The sequence below is a fragment of the Gallus gallus genome, chromosome 1 (genome assembly GCF_016699485.2).
Source record: "Gallus gallus isolate bGalGal1 chromosome 1, bGalGal1.mat.broiler.GRCg7b, whole genome shotgun sequence".
In the NCBI taxonomy this organism is placed as follows: Eukaryota; Metazoa; Chordata; class Aves; order Galliformes; family Phasianidae; genus Gallus; species Gallus gallus.
The window spans coordinates 120336244-120357558 of NC_052532.1; the positions used below are offsets into that span (position 1 = coordinate 120336244).

At 36.0% G+C, this 21315-nt stretch overlaps 1 protein-coding gene across 1 annotated transcript in view; it reads left to right on the plus strand.

Annotated features, from left to right (window-relative positions):
• MAP3K15 (mitogen-activated protein kinase kinase kinase 15) overlaps positions 1–21315 on the plus strand; it is a 73258-nt gene that overhangs the window by 37852 nt on the left and 14091 nt on the right. Inside the window, exons 7-18 of the mRNA XM_003640489.6 lie at positions 3715–3885; positions 4639–4751; positions 5719–5878; positions 6493–6643; positions 7061–7168; positions 8193–8242; positions 10591–10686; positions 12342–12429; positions 15863–15996; positions 16739–16866; positions 18610–18740; positions 19029–19134. Coding sequence (XP_003640537.2) covers positions 3715–3885; positions 4639–4751; positions 5719–5878; positions 6493–6643; positions 7061–7168; positions 8193–8242; positions 10591–10686; positions 12342–12429; positions 15863–15996; positions 16739–16866; positions 18610–18740; positions 19029–19134 — 1436 coding nt within the window. The remainder of the gene's footprint in view (positions 1–3714; positions 3886–4638; positions 4752–5718; positions 5879–6492; positions 6644–7060; positions 7169–8192; positions 8243–10590; positions 10687–12341; positions 12430–15862; positions 15997–16738; positions 16867–18609; positions 18741–19028; positions 19135–21315) is intronic.

The window sequence follows — 21315 nt, forward strand, 5'->3', positions numbered from 1 at the left end:
CTTCCATATCATACAGAATATGATAGAAATTAGAACATAGAAGCTCTTCCATATCACTGATAGTTATTCTCTCCCTACTTTGTGTTTCTTTCTAGTCTTACAACTTTATTTTCTTTTTCAAATGCTCATGTCCTCTTAATTCCTAGCTTTGATTTATGTGTTTCTGGTGGTATTTTGGTGCTTTATTGAATACTGGGATGTTTTCATAGTTGTCCTAGTATTTTGAAGTAACTCCAAGTTATTTCCCAACTGGCAGTGGCTCTTGCAGTTATCGTGCTTCCAGGAGTTAAAATCAATGATCCTTGTGGGTCCTTTCCAACTTAGAATGTTCTATGATTCTATAATGTAGCCTGATTATGCTTTATTTGTTTTCCATGCTAGCTTTAGCAAGGCAAAGTTTGTACTGAGAAAATGAAGATGTGCTAATAAAGAAAATAGTATTGTTAACAGGCCTCCCATGGTATGTGTTCTGTTTTAAGGTAGTGTCTGAATAAATTGTAGTATTAATCCATTTTCTAACTAATTTATCATTAAACTATGTTTTGGAAGGGCAAACTTTATTTTGAAAGAATTATCAGAGTAAGTAATTTTAGGAATTGCTCAACCCTGAACCAACCAAAGCAATCAAGAAGACCAACTCATGTTTTCACTGTATGTACACACAGAGTTGTTTAAGTCGCATTATAACTCAGCCATGCAAAGGCTAACAAATTTTATGTTGAAGACTGTCAATGAAAGGTACCTATTTAAAATTAGTATTTATTCTCTGAAGCTATTAGAATGTGTCATAGCATGAAGAATATACATATTTCAGTGCAAGCTGGCCTGTAACCAAGGAGCAGTGAAATGCAGTGAGTGGTCCTGTCTGTAATTCATATTCAGGAGATTTGCTTTACAGAATCAGTCTCACTTGATGTACCAATTTACTGCAATAAAGATAACATTTTCTGCTTTTCATCCATGACTGCCCATCATAACATACAGTGCTTCAGCTTTCCCTGCTCAGAGAGGCTGTGGTATCTCCATCCTTGCAGGTTTTCGGACAAAAATCATTGTTGGGCAGTGGTTCTGCTCGGAGCAAGAGATTCCAATGGTTGACCTCCACAGGTCCCTTCCAACACACGTTTGTGTGGTTTACTCTTCTATGGCTCTAAGTGGGGGCTGGGAAGCACAGGGAAGCTCATGTCATTGATAGTGGGTAAGAAAAATAGAAGTCAGTGCCTCAAGGATATATAGTAATCTCTTATAGCATTGTACTGCAAGGCCTTGATAGCATCACAGGTCTGTTTTTAGAGCACCTTAAAACCAATTCTAAACGTTCAGACATGCAGATCCCAATGTGTGGGGTATGAAATAAGTGAAAATACATCATGGTCCAGTGCAACAGGTACTGTACATTAGCAAACAGTGTATTTTCATGTTGACAAGAGGAGTTGCTTGTAGCCTGAAGTATATGTTTTTCCAGTTCTGTTTGTTTGTTTGTTTCTCCTTGCAGTTAGTCTTCTCTTTTTGGGATTGCTTTAGAAAGTGATAACTTTTCCTAAATTTGCAGATTATTGTAATTGATATACTGGTTTATATTGCAGAATCATAAAATTATGCTACTGTGAAAAATACCATTTATACAAAGACATCTAAACTGATTTTGTTTAATAATAACTTGCGTTAGGTTAATGTATAGTTGTTTAAGAAAATTTTAGCACTGAACAATGTATTTTTAATGGAGAACTGTTTCTTACTGAATAAATCAAACATTTCCTGCTAGGACACAGAAACCTTTAATTTTGTTTTGAGTGCTTAAATACACTGTTTCTTTAGTTCTTGTTTTGAAATGCTCCTAGTATTTTCTTTTGTGAGTACAGGTTTACCCTTTGATATCCAGAGGAGTTAACCTTTGCACTTTCCTATTTTAAGCAGTCTTGCTTTACGCATTGCATTTTTTTCTTTAAAGTAAGTCTGTTTCAATCAATATATAACACATTTTAATGTTATTGTTAATATTTAACCTGTTTTTGCACAAGACAGGTGAGTCTGTTTGTCTTGGAAGCAGTTTTTTTTTTCTTGCTATTTCAGCCTAAGATTGAGCACGTGCTGAATTCTGTGACTGTGTTACACATTTGCTTACTGGGAGCTGTTGGACTTATAGTTTAAGGCCTAATTTATTCTGTTTACCCAACTTTCTTCTTTCACAACTGTTTTTTTTGTCTTTTTTTTTGTCATTCATTTTTAATACTTGCAAGATGTTGTCTCTTTCTCTTTGTCCTCTATTTACTTCTAAAATAGTCAAGTTTAAGATCTCTACAAAGTATACTTTGATAGAAATATTATTAAATAAATGAGTACAGTCACTTTACGTAGCCCCCACTTAAGGAGTTGGTTTTGGAATATCTGAGGAAGTGACCAGTATTACTTTCAGAGCAGCAGTCAATCTGAAGAAAAAATGACTTAAAAATATCCAACAACTTGCTTTGAAATTTTACTGTATGCCACTGGCATTAGAGCTAGGATAACTGCTGCAGAGACAGCTACAAATCTGTTATTAGATATTCTCCATCGCCTAATGTGCATAGAAGCCCGAGGGATTTTTTGTTTGGTTGTTGTTTTTGCTGCAGTGTGTTTTTATTGGTTTTAATGCATTAGCTGGTTATCTAAGGAACTGAGCCATTTTACAATAAATATTAATCCTTCCAGGGCATGCAAATACTAAATTTACCAGAAATTGTTATCAGTGGTATTTCTGACAAAGTAGTCATGGTACTTGTAAGCCTGTTCTTGGATACCTGGGTAAGGATCAGGAAGTTGGAAACAGTTCTGAAAAGAGATTGGTAAATGTTTTAAGTCTCTTGAATGATTAAAGAATGCCTCAAAGAGGCTATTAAACTCTGAAGCTGTTTGCTTTGTTCTTGCAGATAAATATTTTTGTTTGTTCTAAGTAAATAATGAATTCTAAACTTAAAAATACAAGGTAAAGAGAGAGAAAAAAATGGAATGTTCAGTTTAATGACAATAAGGAACAGAAATTATATTTAATCACTGATTTTTTTTTTCTTATTGATACAATTGATGCATATTTGACAAAAAAAAAAAAAAGGTTTATGACAACTGTTGTTTTCCAAATCTTTCTCCAATATGAAGAATATAAAGAGAAAAGTACAGGTCATTTTAAAACTTCTATTTTTCTTGTAGTTCAAAGACACCATATTGAGTTCTATCACTGTTTTGTCTGAAGTAGAATTGACCTGACTTCTCCTGTACTCAGTCAGTATTGTCAAGTACTGGCTCTGGAGCCTCTGGATTCAAGAATAAAAATCATGACGACAGCTGAATGAGCTGTCAGCCAAGCTGTTGCAGATGGTCAGCTTTATATGAGTATTTTCAGGAATGATCACCGAACAGGCATTTGTTTCTCACTGGATTATCTGCAGAATCTGTCTGTTTATACAAAGAGGAATTACGTGGGATGACAGATTTACTTTAATTGAGAAATTCTGGGCTAAAATCAGTGCTTAGGTGAGCTAGAAGTAGGGATCCATGATATGAGAATACATCTGTTTTTTATCAACCAACCAACATACAAACATAATTGTAAATGAAGTCTGTACATTGTAATGATGGGTGAGTTACAGGATAGGCAGAGGAAACACTATTCCACTGTCTTGTAGTTACTGTTTGAGATCTGAAGTCATTAATTTTATTCTTTGTCTTTGATTTCAGAAGAAATAATGCAGGTGACAGAGAGAAGGCACTACAAGTCATGCTTCAGGTCCTGCAGACATGTGATCACCCTGCTCCAGATATGTTTTGCTTATGTGGAAGGATATACAAGGATATGTTTCTTGACTCTGACTGTAAAGATATCAACAGTCGAGATCATGCCATTGAATGGTAACTGAAGAAAGCCCAAAATCTTTCTTTAAAAACTTCTTCAGGCTTTTACAGTTATGAAATGCAGAGCTGTACAATATAAAGTTCAAAAGTTCCTCATTTCCACTTTTTTAATGGTTTGATTTGAGTAAGTGATTTACTGAGTGCCAGGTATTTTGATACGTTTCCTTGCTTCTATATAGAGTGAATACAATGAGTATAGGATGATTCACTTAACTCTTTTCAAAGAAAATCTGCTTCAGTGCCAAAATAGAAAGCAAGTGAGCTCATGAGTCATATGTTGGTCCTTTGTGCAAGGATGGTGCCCACCTTGGAGCTCTAGGACATAGAAAGATCTGCTGTATTTAAGGAACAATATTATAACTGCATTAATCTCAGTATCTCAGTAACCTCTAATGAGTGTGAAGCTTTAAAACAAAGCACTTGGACTTGCACTGACGACTAATACTGTCATTGCTTTTCTCATATGAATAATACAATAAAATCATGTCCTATTGCATGTAAGAGTTTAGCAATAACCAGCTTAAGTTTTATTTTCACAAAACTACAGAAAGTAGCAGGACATACAACTGAACAAGTTTTTCTTTCTCACCATAAGACAAAGAGTTGCTTTGTCCAAGTGCTCTTTACAATGTATCAGTGGCACTAACTAGCCATATAGTCTTTCCAGTAAATTAATAGCTTAAACTGGCTACCAAAACTTTGCAGTATTTATTATTCAGTAAGATGTGAGCACTTGACTCTTCTCTGCAGGTACCGCAAGGGGTTTGAACTTCAGTCAACACTATATTCAGGAATTAACCTTGCAGTTTTACTACTTGCTGAAGGACAGCAGTTTGAAAGCTCGATGGAACTGAGAAAAATAGGTAAGCATCCACTCACGGAGCCACAGACATGTTTTTTGCCTCTCTCCTGTGAAGGAAACAAAATGTTTATTGAGATGGGCTATGAGGATAGAAACATGGTTCAAGCTTTTTAGTGACAGGTCCCTAGTGGCGGCCTAAAACACGGGGTTCTTGAAGGACCACTTTTTATCTTGTTGCCTTGATGCAACTTTCTAGTAACTAGGTCCACCTAATGGGTTCCAGATGTAGGATGGGAACAAGGACTTCAGCACTATCCATGAACTGCCTCTCCTGCACCACAGAAATTATCCCATAGCCGGCTGATTAACATAGTGTGTTTCATCTTTCTTTGGGGATGTCATGGAAGAATACGCAGGATTTCTGTTGTCCCTAAACTGAAAGATCATGTGGAAAGGTCTGTCAGGACAGTAACTACTTCTATACATACCTTCCATGTAGGCCCTAGCTAAAACCCACCACTATAAGTTTATTAAAAAATTGTATGATAGAAACAGATATACGGTTCTTAGAAGCATAATAGTAGGTAACTATATTTGAAATCAGATCCTGTCTGAAATCCATACTCTAACATCAAAGGTGAAGCATGCAAAAGTGGCTTTTAACCATTCCCATTTCTGTCTTCTGGGACGGATTTGCATAATACTCTAGCCAGTGATCTCTTTCAGTCAATGCACATCTCGAGGAAACAGAGGTATAAAGCTTACACTAAGAATCAGGTGGCAAATAGCATGAGATTTTTTTCCAGCATCGTATGTGGTAGGAGTTCTGTCTGTTTCAATCATGTTGGGGATATTATTTGCAGACCTAGCCTCTGTATTAAGCGGTATTTATATTTTTCTGGAGAACACTTGCTCTTCTTTATTTTTATCACTAATGCTGAATCAAATCTTGCTGGACTTTTATTGATAGACTTATTAGTATATTAGTGTTTTACTGATAGAAAAATGTTTCGATTGGAATTTTACAGGTGTACGGTTAAACAGTTTATTGGGAAGAAAGGGGAGTCTGGAAAAAATGAACAGTTACTGGGACGTGGGACAGTTCTTCAGTGTGAGCATGTTGGCTAATGATGTTAGTAAAGCAGTTCAAGCAGCAGAGAAACTATTTAAGCTGAAACCTCCAGTATGGTACGTAGTAGAAGGCTGTAGCACAAGTACTCAGTTCTGGGAAATACACCAAGTAGAACAATCCTGTAGACTTTCAGTTGATTTAACTGGATTTTTCCATCATAGATTGTTTGTTACACTAATGTTATACTCTGTTCTTTCACTCTGGGAAAGAAAGGGCAATGAAAAAAAAATAGTAAGAAAGTAACTTACCCATTATTGTTGGCGCATTGTAGCAAGGTTTATAGGAAAGAACTTAGAAATCAGTGACAACTCCTTGTGAAACAATTCTTTTCAGACTTTAGAGAGCCGCTCCTGTGTCCTCTGCCATCTTCTACCTCATAATATCCTGTCCAACTGTCACGTAACTATTTATGTGACTATACCCTTTTGCAGTAAGATGTTTATGAATGTCCAAGTGAGTTTGTGACTCAAGGTTTACACTAAGTTAGCTGTTCTTTCAGAAATGTGCAAAAATCTATCATTTCCATCATGGTAGCTTTTCAGGTACATGTGATTTTGCTTCACATTATACTTGCAGTTACTTTTTTGGATGTCTAAGTCAGTTAAGTGCTTTTAGAATCTGGTTAAATTCTGTTTTCTCTCTGTTAACTCACTAATTCAATACATTCTAGGTACTTGAAATCATTAGTTCAGAATCTGATGTTAATTCAGCGTTTCAAGAAATTCACCATAGAACATTCTCCTAAACAAGAAAGATTGACTTTCTGGCTAGATATAATTTTTGAGGCAACGAAAGAAACAACTAATGGACTGAGATTTCCAGTAAGATGTTATGTCCAAACAAGTTTTGTTTTTCTTATGTTTCTGGATAAGATATCACCAGAATTAGATGACTCTAAGCACAATACTTACATGTTTAACTGCCCGTTATTTCATTGCATGAACCAAACCCCTGTATTCTGTAAACATATACTTTTTAAAAAAACATTTGACCCACTGCCCTAAAATGATTGTAAAGAAATACTTCTAAGTCTCCTAATAGAAACTATTATCATACCATTTGGTTGGCTGCAGGAATACAACATCTTCCTGCCTTGTCTTGGCCTTCTGTCTCCTCTGGAAACTTTATAGGCCTCACTTTGTGGTTACCTACTGTCTATTCCAGAGCATTAGCATTTACTGAAGATGTTGTCATGTACTACCTCCTGTTTTATTAACGAAAAATATTCTCTCTCTTAGGTTTTGGTGATAGAACCAACTAAAGTTTACCAGCCTGCATATGTTTCAATCAACAATGAAGAAGATGAGAGATCTCTTTCTTTGTGGCATGTCTCTCCCACTGAAATGGTAAGACCATCAGCAGATGCATCTCATGTATTCCGATTCGTAATGCTTAAATTCACTTTTTCACGTGTAGATTTGGAGTGCTTTACAATCATTTAAAGTTTACTGCATTTATGCAAAGCACAAGTCTTAACATCTCTTTTGTGAAGATGGGAAAATTGACTTTTTGCAAGGAAAACTATTAGATAAGGTACTGGAGATTAGGAAAGAAATACGGATGGATAAAGTTCAAGAGATTAGTGAAGGAATATAGACAGTATAATCTTTTGAGAAAGAAATAACTTTAATTTCACACTGGGATGTGTTTGACCAACACTTCCTGTCAGGATGGTGTAGGTGGAGTCTAAAACTGTAGAGAGGTGAAGTGTGGAAAAGACATATGTTAGAGCAAGACTACATAGTTACCTGGATCTGTGAACTTTTTTTCCAGTATGCTGTGCTACTTCACTGCTTGGAGTGAATGTGCCTGACACACCTCTCCTTTATGGAACAAATTCTTGGTGTATATTTAGTGATGCTAAATACGACTCAGCTACTAAAGCTACTAAAATCTTTGGGGCTCTACATTCCAAGGCTCAGGTTGTTCTTCTTTTGTTTTGCCTCTGGTGTGCTCTCCCTGAGCTACCCTTGTTGGCTCAATACTTCCTTAGGAAGAAATATGAGGTTTTCTTTCCCTTCTAGCCTGGCTAAAACTAGGGCACAGTTTGCTTTGATGTTTTATATGAAAAATTGATCGTTTAAGTCAAAACATAGCATTTGGTAAATTGTAATTAAAGGTTTTTTTTTTTTTTAAATTTTATTTGAGGAAATATTCCCTTTTCTTCCATCCTGCAATGTTTGCATTCGTTTTTCCTCAAGTGAGTAAAACAGCAACAATTCTCATGAGAAAGTTCGAGGATAAGAAAAAGGAAGGAAGAAGGGAATAATGGAAGAGAGATGTTATTTTGCTTACCATGCTGTAACTTTGTTTCTGATAATGAGGTTAAACAGTGTCTGTATTAATCTGATACAGTCCTGTTTTTCACAGAAACAGATTCATGAATGGAACTTTACAGCTTCTTCCATAAGGGGAATAAGGTTGGTATGTCTGAAAAAGTGGTTTTTTTTAATGCATGCTTTGTGTTTCCCTTGAGTGGGAAATCTAGATTTTGCCTTAAATCTCTTCAGTTCACTGCCTATCATAAAAGCTGCTTCTGTGCAACTTGGATTGAAATGTCAAAAGGGAAGAATTTTCCTTTCCATGCATGGGCAGAGCTATATATTTGACAAAGAAAAACATATCTAAGACTTGTTTATATATTTTCTTGTAGATTTCCCTGTTTTCAATTATACAGCTGCTTTTCTAGCTAAACTTCTACGTATTTTCAAAGTTGGGATATTTTGCTGCTAGAAATGCAAGAGATGGGGATCCAGGAGAGAAAGCAAAACGAAGTCTATGCTTACATCCTGATGGTGTCTGTGGCATTCTTGTTCTCTGCTTGTGTTTTGCAGACAGTAGTTTAGGACTGGAGCAATCACAAGCACAGGCAACATGAGATGAGTCTTTACTTTTTACCTGAGTTTGTGAGTTACGACGTTGGTAGATTGGGCCTTTTTAGAGACATAAGTGGCTCTTTGCTGGAGCCACTTATATAAGTGCATAAGCTTAAGTGCTTGACAAACTTTACTTACCTAAGGTGTTCTGTAGTTCTAAGTGCAGAGGTTTTCAGGGCCACAGTTATCACTGTAAGCATTTGAATGTTATGTCCCAAGTTTGTCATCTATGGACTTGAATAATTTTTTAAGCAAATAGACTCAGTGAAATAGAAATAAAATTCTGAATAAGGTGAATTGTAATTGCTATGAAAGCCTGTAATTGTGAGTGTGGACTTAGATCCTCCCGTATCTTTGATATTTGCTTCCAAGAGCAGTTTTTAGTTTTGATGAATCCAATGTGGTGTCTTTTTCTGTTACTCCAATGCAGTGTAAGTGCATGTGAAGTTATCATTACCGAAGCAAGCCTATGGAGCTGACTGAGCATAACTAAGCAAACCATTTCTAAAACATATTAATCACCTCTGGTCAGCACATCATACAAATCAGTCATGACTGAGAAAGATAACTTCTGATTAAATGGAGACAAGCTATTCATTTGCTATGATTCTTAATCACGCTGGGGATTACAAAGCTCAATGAAGCAGTCCATTTATATTTAGAGGAACTGAATGTTTGCTAGGAATATGACACCTTGAAATTGTAATACTTTTGAAATTGCTTTTATGCCACAAGTATAACACTATTTATAATACAGTGTCTAGTTACTCTGTCTGTCTTATATTTGCTTGTGAAAGGATCATCTTGCCTTGTCACTTAGTTCTTGTGTCAGGTTTGCCTGCTTTGCTAGACTGGGAGTTGCTATATCAGAACTAAGTTACAGAATGGCGAAGCATATTTTCAAATATTTCTGAAAAATATATTCTGGCAGAATTTTAATATTTTGGAACATCTGTCAGTACAGCCCTAAATGATGCTACAGACAGTTGGTCTTAGAATGTTCTGCAAAATTACTATAATCTACTGTCATGTATTTTAACTAACAGGCTCAGCAGAGGCCAAGTATGATCTGAAAGAGTTTGACTAAAGCAACCAGACAAGAATAAAAATGCTTTTATTCATTTGATGCATAAAAATAATGACTGTTCCTTAACAATTGTAGCTTGGCACTTATGTGGAATGATAGTCAAGTGTTTGAAATGATAAGAAGTTCGTTCCTGGGTTAACTTTCATATTTCAGTTGTGTTTTATGGCCTCTTCACTTTTAGCTTCAATGCATTTAGATGAGCTATTTGTAACACTGGAAAGGCACAATATGCAATAAATAATCATTTTTTCAGAATTATTGCTGCAGTTCAGAGTAAATATTGGTCATCTAAAACTTGTTTGTTGGTATTAAAGCCATAAAAATATATACAGCGAAGGATCTGCTCACTGTATCTCCCTGCTCAGTTTTATTCTGAGCGTAATGGAAGTGTAAATATATGAAATATTGGTCAAGCTTAAAAGAAAGACTTTCATGATATCTAGATTGTCAAAACAATTCACTTTCTGTAGAGGTATCAACAAATACCCTGAAATCTGACAGAACTATGTGAAGATGGGAGGGAAGAAGAGCAACAAACCTTAAAGCACTTGATATAAGTCAGCATTTTACCAAAGTAAGCAGTAGCTTAGACATTCATCAAACTCTGGGGGTAGGTTTTTAGTCTCTAGGATGTAAATAAACTCAAAGCTTCTAGATGTAGTGAAGATTAATATAATTTCCTGTAGTTTCTAAGAAAAACATATTTGTTAGAGATTTCCATTACAGTAAAAATTACCTCCACTTTTTTCTGCTTCTTCTAATGGTTATGTCCAAAATAATCTTTTCTCACTGTTTCTTTTTACAGTATTTCCAAGTTTGATGAACGATGTTGTTTTCTTTATGTGCATGCTAACTCTGATGATTTTCAAATCTACTTTTCTACAGAAAACCAGTGTACTAGGTGAGTTCATTTTCTGTGGGTATTACATGCAAAATCTGTCCCAAATGTAATTAATTTAGTAAAAATTGAAAGCTGACAATTTTGCCTGAGAATTTTTTCTCTTACTTTCTTCATTTCTTTTTACTTGATTGAGAAGCAATGAGCTAAATTCGGTGGTATTTAAGGTGATGAGAGCGAAGTCCCATCACACGTGCTGACTGATTCTGGTCAGCGTAAGTTAGAGTAGCTTATTCTATTGTATAACTACTATTTTTTCCTGTCTCTTGGCCTTGTCATGCATAGTACTATAATGATTTAGATTCCCTTATGTACCTTTACAATTTGTTTTGGGTAAGAGCAACTGAAAATTCTGACTTGTGTCACAGATACTTGTTATAGTTTGCCATAGAATCATAGAATGGTTTGAGATGGAAGGGACCCTTAAAGGTCATCTAGTCCAACTCCCCTGCAATGAGCAGGGACCATTGCATTTGGATATTTTGTAATAATGATTATGTTGTCTCTTTTAACAGTAAACCTACTGACTAAGTTTCAGACCTAAATAAAGACCAGATTCTTTCTGGGGACAGATACCTGACATACAGGTCTTCTGAATGAAGTAGGAGTAATTTGTTAATATACAGTATTTTGGGATGAACTGTATTTTCTTGCAGTAATTATTGATTTATGTGTTACATAGAGTCAACTCATGCTAAAGAAAATTACTAGCTCTGTGGAGTGCAAAGCTTAGAAGAAAGGAAACATCAAAATTGTTACCTGTTAAGCATTAATTTGGCATTGCAGTTTCTGCTATGAAGAAAGATAGCTTTTTGTTAAAAATGATTTTTTTTAACACACAACCAGAGTCTGTTCCAGAAGAGAGTCCCTGTTAGTCAATGAAAGAGATGTTGTAAATATTTTATAATCATTTTTAATAATTTGTAACTATTTACTATGGAATTTTGAGGAGGAAGAAAAAGTGTGGCTCACACAGGAGCCTACAGGAAGACTTGGTCTTGTGCTTAACGTTCTCCATCTCAGAGGACTAGATGAAATCAGTTAAAATCCCTTTTTTCAAAATATGTTACTTTTTCTCTTTTGTTTTCTTCCTGGATGCCCAGCTAGAAATGGCAAAATTGGGTTTTCAGAAATAGTGAGGAATGACATTTGCAACCAAAGTCTAAACATTTGACTTAGACTGAAAATAATAGAATTCTTGTAATTGCACAGGAAGAGAACCACCAAATATGATGTTACAAATCTTGTGCCACAGGACTGAACCTCTGAAAATCAATACATAATTTTTGAATATCTCAACTTCTCTAATTTCATTTGTAAATACAAGGACATAGTAAGCACCTCTCATCAAACTATGCAGCAAAAATATTTGTGTTGGATCTACCAAGATTTAATATGCAATTACAAACAAGTATTTAGTTTTGTGGGAGCAAATAAAATAATTTTATAAATTGTTGGGGTTTTCAAAGTGTATTTATGTTCTTCCTCCTTCAAAATAGGATAAGTATGGCAAAAGTAAATAATGAAGGAAACCTGTGTCTGAATGTGCTATTCCATTTGTTTGCTTGCAAGCAAAGCCCATCCTGGGAAGAATGTATTTAATCTCTTGCTGAAGGGCTATTTTTTCTTTAATCTTCTGCTGTTTATTGCTCTCTTAGGTTCTGTGGGTTGGTGAAAGAAATCTTGTCTGATGCAGTTGGCAGTACTTTGGAACTAGAAGGAGAAATAGATGGAGAAACATTGGAGGTATGTCAGTGTTAAAAGATCAAAGAACTCTGAATCATTCTCTCCGTTTTCCTTGCACTTTCCTATCAGTACAATGGAAAGACAATCAATAAAATTTTTGATTCCTTAATTATATATGAAACTTCAACTCAACACTATTATTTGTGACCAGAACTACATTCATTTGAAAAAAAAAAAAAAAAAACAAGTATTTTTAAATGAAATGATCCTGCTAATACTGTAAAATGTATAAATCCCTAAAGAAGTGCTTTACTGATTTTATATTTACACCGCAAACAATCTATAGATAAGAATCATCTGATACCAGCTGGTTCAAGAGCATAAAGATATGGTTGATGTAACTGATGAGTGTAAAAACCCAATTGTGGTCTGTTTGATTTGGATGTCTTTCTGCTTCTGTCCCATTCTACCAATTCCATTATACTTACAATTAAAAGCCATTACAACAGTGAACCTTTGTAGTAACTGAGATGTCAGAAGAGGACGAAGAGAATAGATGACCCTTCACTGTACTGTTGCAAGTAATTTCATACTGTGAGGAGGAAGAATTTTTGCACTAAAATTCACACATGTTGATGACAGAATTTTTTCCTCAAGTGAAAAGGACAAGATAAGAATGCCTGTTAAGCCCAGCTTAATACATGCATATGTAGTCTTGGCATTTATTGTAGGATTGGGGTCTTCTTTGGCAAAGAAAGTGTATATCTATAGCTGCAGATTTTACATTGCATATTTTCAAACTTAGCTCATGGCAGGAATAACTCAAAACATCACAGTCTATTCACGTGTAATAATCTCTCACAGGAAGTGAGTTCACCGTAGCTTAAGTCTTTTCAAAACAGAATTGGTAACAGCCCTTGAGAGTGCACAATGGGAAACAATCCTGCATCAGTCAATGAAGTTTGGAGAAATGACCATATAAATTACTGTTAGATCTTCAAGCTACATCATTCTACAAGTATATATCCCGATGTTTTCAGAATTATCACCTTGTACTTACTATTTTAGGTGAGGAAATGAAAAAAGAATTTAAGACACTAAGGGGAGTATAAATTTGCTTAGCTTAAGTCAGAGGCTTAATGCCTTCCTGCAACGTAGGATCTTTTTAAATGAGAACACGTGGAAAAAGCACCTTTGTATCTCCTTGATGGACTTGACAAGCATATAGAAATCAGAAATTCCTACAAGTAATAAAATGAATATTAATATGTGGGGGAAAATGGTCATTTCAGTTAGAATTCCTGTGGCAATGTTATTCCAAGATGATGTATATTTTGAATTGCAGTATTGCTTGAAAGCAACTACGATTTAGATCTCTGCAACTAACAGTCTTGAAAGGGGAGTGTGTTTGGCAATTCTTTCTGCCTTAGAATATTTGTTTCTGGATATTGATATTGAAGAAGTTCCTATCATTTTTAAAGTTCCCACTGTGCTCCACGTAGGATATATTGGAGATCAGACATCCCTGACCTACATTCGTACAGAAGGTCAGCTGTAAGCACTTGTTTACTCCTACGTCATGGCTGAATTGCACGTGCAGAGGATCACATATTCAGACCTTTGGCAATGAGCAGTGATTGATTCAATCTTTCTTTGTGCCTCTTGGAAAGTAGCATTAAACATATATGGTCTCTTAAAGCGTCTACCAACTAGCAGTGAACTATAAAACTCATCGGTTTTCGTGTTTCGTGGGACACAGACTGGAGAACACAGTGATTATAGAGCTGCCTTCAGACTAGGCTGTTGCAGATGGGATTGCTGCCAGTCTTAAATTCCGCAATGTGACTGCTGTATTCTTTCTGCACAGTTTGATGTCATATGATAACTGTGAAAGCTGGGTGTGTTACTAGTGAAGAACTTGACAAGTTTTACATATGGCATTTTGGGTCAGTTGTGCCTATCATATAACAAGATTATGTTATAATTGTAAAGCGCTGAAACATGGAAAACAAAACTGTGCTAAAGCTAGGCTAGCTCAAATTTAGCTCCACTGAACAGAATATGCTGTTAAGATAAATGAGACAGTTTTTCCTTAGCACCTTTCATATAGTGACAGGAAACATCTCATCTTTTCTGAGAAGAGAGAGGGGGTTTCAGTGACACATGGACAGTGCAATACCAGAACTGCAAAAAAAAGTCAGAAGATACTTCACAGGATGGCTGATGCTGGCAGGCACCTCTGTGTCCATCAGGCCCAGCCCCCGCCCCAGCAGCACACCCAGAGCAGGGTGCCAGGCCCACGGCCAGGTGGCTCTTGGAGATCTCCAAGGAGGAGACTGCACAGCCTCTGGGCTGCTTGTGCCAGTGCTCCATCACCTGCACAGTAAAAAGGGTACTTCCTTCCTTTCAAGGTAATAGATCTGAAGTCTGCATTCTGTATGAGGTAGTAGATGAAGCAGAAGTAGTAGTTATGAATAGAAATATCAATAGTTGTGGCCATTTAAAAATAAAATAATGGATAGGGAACTCACATGAAGCTGCAGAGGCTATTATGCAGTTTTCCTATATGGGAAATCTGTGTGGATTTGGGAAGATAGAGAGGGAGGTCTGTGCAAATCCTGATTATATCTGAGGCTATCAAATTTACCAGTTCCTTTCCTACATGTTTGCAAAAGTGCTTTTTTAATACCCTTGATCAAATTCTTTTAAAATTGGAATTGGAATCAAAGGTGCTCTGTTTAACCCAATCTCCATAAGAAACTTGGGTTAATTTAGTATCTGAGGTGTTTTTTGATTAAGCGTTTCTTATCAATAGACTTTTCCGCTGGCCTTTTTATAGGAGATTTCTGATAAGGCAACCACAAGGGACAAGGCCACAAAGCAGTGTAAATTAGAGTAGCTTTGCTGAAGTTTGAACCAGCAGTGATTTACACAGGTGGTAGTATGGCCCACCATCTTTCAATAGCAGTGAATACAGCCATTTTATATGTATATAATAATCCTTGCAGAGGATGAACTAGTAATGAGGAGTGTCAGAAGTGAACTTTGCTGTGGCTAAGCTCAAATAAGGCATTAGAGAAATGTTCATCCAAGCTGATATAACAAGACTGCCAATTTTACTTATTAAATCATAGGTTTCATACGTATGGTCCATACGTTTACAATATGAGGGCTCTGTCAGCATATCTCGACCATGACATCTGAACTGTCTTTTGGTAGCACTGTTTCACTGAGCTTAATTTACCATTGTGTTCCTTTTTTGGGTGAATGCATTTGGAATTTGGTTAGGGAAGATGTTTTGTAAAGCAAATAATGTGGATGTTTTGAAAGTTGCATAATGCGTGAGGCTGGTGGTAGGTACCATCTGCTCTGCAGTAGCTACTCTGCACTGACTAATTCAGTGTAATGCAGAACCGCTGTTAAACCTGTCTGTAATCTCAAATGCTATTGATCACAATTCATATACTGCTTTGTTTGTTTTATCTGCTTGCAGTACGAATATGATTATGATGAGAAGGGTGACAGAGTAGTTCTAGGAAAAGGTACTTACGGGATAGTATATGCTGGAAGAGACCTTAGCAACCAGGTCCGAATAGCCATCAAAGAAATACCTGAGAGAGACAGCAGGTAAGAGCGAGCTTTTTGTTGTATGTGCACATTGCTAACAGAACTGCAGTTATTTGCTGAAAACTTGGCTGCTCTTAACAAGTATTTCTATGTGGTTGGTTTATAATGTCACAGTATACTCTCATTCAATAATTGTTTCCTCCTAGTATTCCCCAGCAACCTTTGGAGAATGAGGACTTTTAATTATTTGGGAAAGAGTTTATATACATATACATATATATATATATATATATATATATATATATATATATATATATAGTTATGTGTATACAATATATATACACACGTGTGTGTATATGCATATATATGTATGTGTAAACTTTATAAAAATGATACCATTTGACAATATATATATATATATATCTTAAATCCTAGAAAAAGTAATTTATTTTCAAAGTTGCAGTTGTATCTCATCTGTATCCCTTTCAAGGAGGAGAGAAAGAATAAAAGGAGTTCCCAAAGTGAAGGTATTATGCAGAACAAAGCAGATGTGTAAATGTGTAAATACGTTATTTGAGGGCATGTTTCTCCTCCTCAGTTCCTCTGAGAGATCTACCTCTGTTTTTTTTCAGCAGGCAGTCAGTCACTCTGCAGTTTGAAGGTCATGGGCAAGATGTTTACTGAGAGTTGGATCAATATCTCTATAATCCGTTCTGTCTGCAAAATATCATTTAAACGTAGCCTAAAGCCTTTTCCCCCATCGTGAGCGACTCCTTGTTTTTTTTCTGTTTGTTTTTAATAGATATTCTCAACCTCTTCATGAAGAGATAGCACTGCATAAATATTTAAAGCATCGGAATGTTGTCCAATATCTTGGATCTGTTTCAGAGGACGGATACATTAAGATTTTTATGGAGCAGGTGCCAGGAGGTTTGTATTATTCTGAATTTAATCTCTCAAGGAAACCAAAAGCAGTTGGGACCCTGAACTTTAGTGAAAGCCAGTGGATGTGCACTTAATGTGTTTGTGCACCATATTTGGCTTTTCTGTTGAGATATTCATTACCAGTGGCATTCTTTGCATGTGAAGAATGATTTGAAGTATACAACTCCCAGTCCCCTCTCCCCTTCCTGTAACAATTATAAATCTAGAGAAAATTGACTAGGAAAAAACTATGTAATGTTTGGTGTCTAATCCTCACACGTTATGTATCAGTAGAGATAGAACTCTGATTTCCTTTTAGCCTGAGCAGCTAAATAACTAGAGCTTTTAAGATAGCACTTGGTAATACAGGTTGAGCAAACTGAATATGAACTGGTACCTGCTATGTTCAAACAGTGCTTTTCCTTGACAAACTGGAGACAGAAGGGATCTGCTTCTGTTGCTCATAAATTACGGTTTTGTTCCTTTAACCTTTTCTACATTTAAGTTCCTCTTCACCTACTCTAGGTTACACTCCCATTTCCCTGTTATATATATACATATATATATAAAAAAGTCAGGATCAGTAATTTGCAAAACTAAAATAGAAAGAAGAAGAATCAGGTTTTCCATAGAAGATCCACACACAAACATTCATAGAATAAATAAATATATTTGGGGCATTCAAGATTGGAAAGATTTTTATTTTGAATTCTTGTGACCTTCTGACCTAAGAGCCTTGATTTTTACTTTTTTTTGTTCTGTTTTAAGCTGAGACACTGATGTGTGTGACATGCTGATATAATGAACATAAGTCAACACTTCCACTTGATTTCCTACACTTGTTAAAAGTGTCAGCTGCTGCTGTTTACCTGCCTTTTTTTCCCCTATTCATATTTGCACAGTGGAGTGTGATGTGATTAGTTGGTAATGTCAGGGTATTATTGAACCAATTCCATTATTTTTTTAACTCTGCTACCAGTGTTAGAGAGAGACCAGCTGTTCAGATTATGCAAGATTCTTTGACCAAACTTTGTTTTAGAAAGCTGTTGGTGTAGGCTACAAATCTCTTTAACTGAATTTGTCTGGCATTAAATAGAATGAGTGCACCCTTTTTATTATGAACAGAAAAAGAAAGACTATTTTGGCTCGTGATTAGAGTATCTGTGTAATTTAAAAACAGATTAGACCCCTTGAAGGCAGGGGAATTGTAGATGACTTACCTCTTGCTCTGTGCATCCATTAGTTCGCTCCTTTAAGATCGTTCCTTTATCTTTTGTTTGGGATTTCCAGGACTTAATCCCATATTTGCAAGGAAATAGTTTTTTGTTTCCCTTTTTTGTTCCTTCCCTTTTTTCTCTGAAGGAAATCAGCTTGTTTGCTCATGCACAAAGTTCAGTATATTACATAATACAGTGTCATCTGTTGTGATCTTTATTTCATTAAGGGCTAAATGGTTGCTAGTCCTTATCTTAACAGTTGTTAGACTGAAGTGAGGGAGATGCGTATAGCCCTATCATAACATTTCTTCCTGTCATGGAGACAGAAACAGAGCTGGCAAAAAAGAAACAGCCAGTCAGGAGCAGTGGGAAATGAGTTGCTTTGACTGAACTAGGAATAACTTGGCTTGATTATAAGTGCTGTATTTCTCCTGTGTTAGGATATTGTGCAAAAGGTTAATCTGGTCTTAAATGTTTAGTATTAATCTTGAGATTTTGTTATCTTGATATGCTTTCTTCTTAAATCACGTAGGCAGCCTCTCGGCTCTCCTGAGGTCTAAGTGGGGGCCAATGAAAGAACCCACAATTAAATTTTACACCAAGCAGATTCTGGAAGGCCTTAAGTATCTCCATGAGAACCAGATTGTACACAGAGATATAAAGGTAATTTTTTCCTCTAGTGTGTCTTGTGTCATTTGCTTTTCACTTTATTTACTTCAGTTAATTTTACTCTAACCTGACATAGAATTTTTAATAGAATTTCATGGAAGCTTAAAACAAAAGGAAGGAATACCAACAATCCCTTGATGCTTCTGGAAAATTCCTTTGTAGAAAGGTATATTACAAAGATAACCACGAACTTGTAAGAGTATTGAGGCTGGGATTTGGAATCTGCACTTACCTGTTTTCCCCTCTCCATTCCACACCTTCTCTCTTTCATCAAAACTACAGGGGGATAACGTGTTGGTGAACACCTATAGTGGCGTGGTAAAGATATCTGATTTTGGTACTTCCAAACGGCTGGCAGGAATCAATCCGTGCACTGAAACATTTACGGGTAAGACCAATTGAACAGTGATTTTTAGTGTATTGTTAATACAGGTTCTTCATTGTCATCTAGGGCTAGGCCCATGATAGGTTTAGATATAGACGCAAGAGGCTCTTTGGATTGGTGGTGAAAACAGGGTTAGGTCTCTTTTATTCTGTGCTAAACTGTGCTATAAGTTCCCTTGTAGCACGAAGTAGTAAAAACTTGCAGCGTTCGGGGAAAACAAGGCTTAATGAATAACAGCTGAAACTTCAGACTGTGAAATGACAATATGGTCACATAACTACTCAATTATTTTATCAATGGAAAAAATAGGTATGTTTTCACTTGTTGTATGACCATATGCATAGGCTGATAGCATGGATCACAAGTCTCACATTGGGCTGCAGTTGAAGTGTGGAAAAGGGTCCGTAGTCATCAGTCACTTGGAACACGGAAGACACAGCCTGTGTTTAAAGGCTTCCCATGACCTGGTGATGACTCTGCATTTCCTCCTTTCTTAGAAAAGAAGCTGTGACCATAAAATCATGAAAATTCTGAAGTGATAAGTAAAAAAAAACTGTTCAGAAGACTAAGTTATTAGGAAAGCTTGTGAATTGGAAATTTGACCTCAAATTACCATCCAAATCTGAACAGAGCGTGTGTTGTTTGCCTCTTGAGATCAACATCCCAGCAGGTGCAGGCATTTGAAATGAATCTGTTTTCTGCAAATCTTTAATGATTTTAATTAGAATCCAGTTATATTAGGAGTATTTTAAAGAGAACAGAATAAGTGTTATTAGTGTAACTGGGAATCATAAATGCAATATTTGAATGCTTAGAATGAGGCACTACAGGAAACAGTCTCTTTGATTGCAGCAGATAAGTGTGTAAATGAAGGTATGTCTGAACAGAGTTGGCTGCATGCTGCCTTCTGAAACATTCCTTTAATGAGTTTTACCATGTTTTCCAAAGTATTCAACAAATAAATTTTAATGAGTTATCTTCCTTAAGTTGGATGAGTGATCCTCAAATATATACAGATATCCAGAAAAGAATATTTTCAGTTTTTGCCATCAACATCTGTCCTTGTCATTGTTGTTGGATGAGTTGTTATTAGAGATGGTTTATGGAGAAGTAGTATCTGAAGAAATGTCCTCATATAGTAATAAAAAAGGTAATTTTTTCCTTGTGCTCTTCTTCTTTGTTCTCTTGTATGTTTGCTGTCCTGCTCATGCCTTAGGGGTGTAATTTACCGTGACTAGGAATGTTTTACTTAAGTTCTCAGTTTGAATTTAAAATCAGTAGGCAGGGAGCTATTGCCTGGAAGGGCTTAACAATTCTATTGCTATTTGTTTTGCTTCTTAACTCAGTACATAAACTGCAGATTTTAGGCGTTATGCAATACAATCAGGTGATACAAGGGTCAGGCTTCTAGTGGTTTAAACATTATATCCATCCATTCAAGACACAGCCTGAGGGCAAAGCTGTGGCTTGCACATCCACAGTAGTTTAATGAACATCCTAATATCCAATGCTTTATCTTCACCAGATGTGCTCTATTTTATTCTTCATAGCTTTACCACAGTGTAATATCATGCATTCCTAGGAATAAAAATGATTTAGAGATACTGTGAAAGACCTGATAGAAATTTGTGTGGAGGAAAGTACTGTAGTGGTTGAAACACAGAGAATGTTTATAGATTTCCTTTGCTGATGTGGACTGACTTCTTTTAAAGCCCTCGTCAGTTGTCTGAGTATATGATTGAAGACCAGAGATTCCAGGTTGACCATCATTCTTTCATTTTTAATTTCTCAGTTTTATAGCTAGTTATTACACTCAGACTGTCTACAAGCAAACTTCGGGGGCATCCAGTTTTATCTGCTAACAGCCAACTGCTGGATCTTACTTTGTAGAACTTCAGAAGTTTCAGCAGGTTTTTCTTTTCATCTTTTTGGTAACCCTGGTTGTCAGAAATTCCAAACACATCAAGAAGACTTCGTTGAATTGCAACTTATGATGAGTTCCTTGATTTTTGTAGTCATATTGTAATCAATTTATCTTGATTACAGCCTCAGTTGTCTGTGTAAAACTTGAGATTAAAAAGAAAATTCCTTAAAACAAAACAAAAACAACAAAACACCACATCCATCTGCTTGCTAGATTATTCTGTTTCAAAAAAAAAAAAAAGAAAAGGAAACAACAACAGC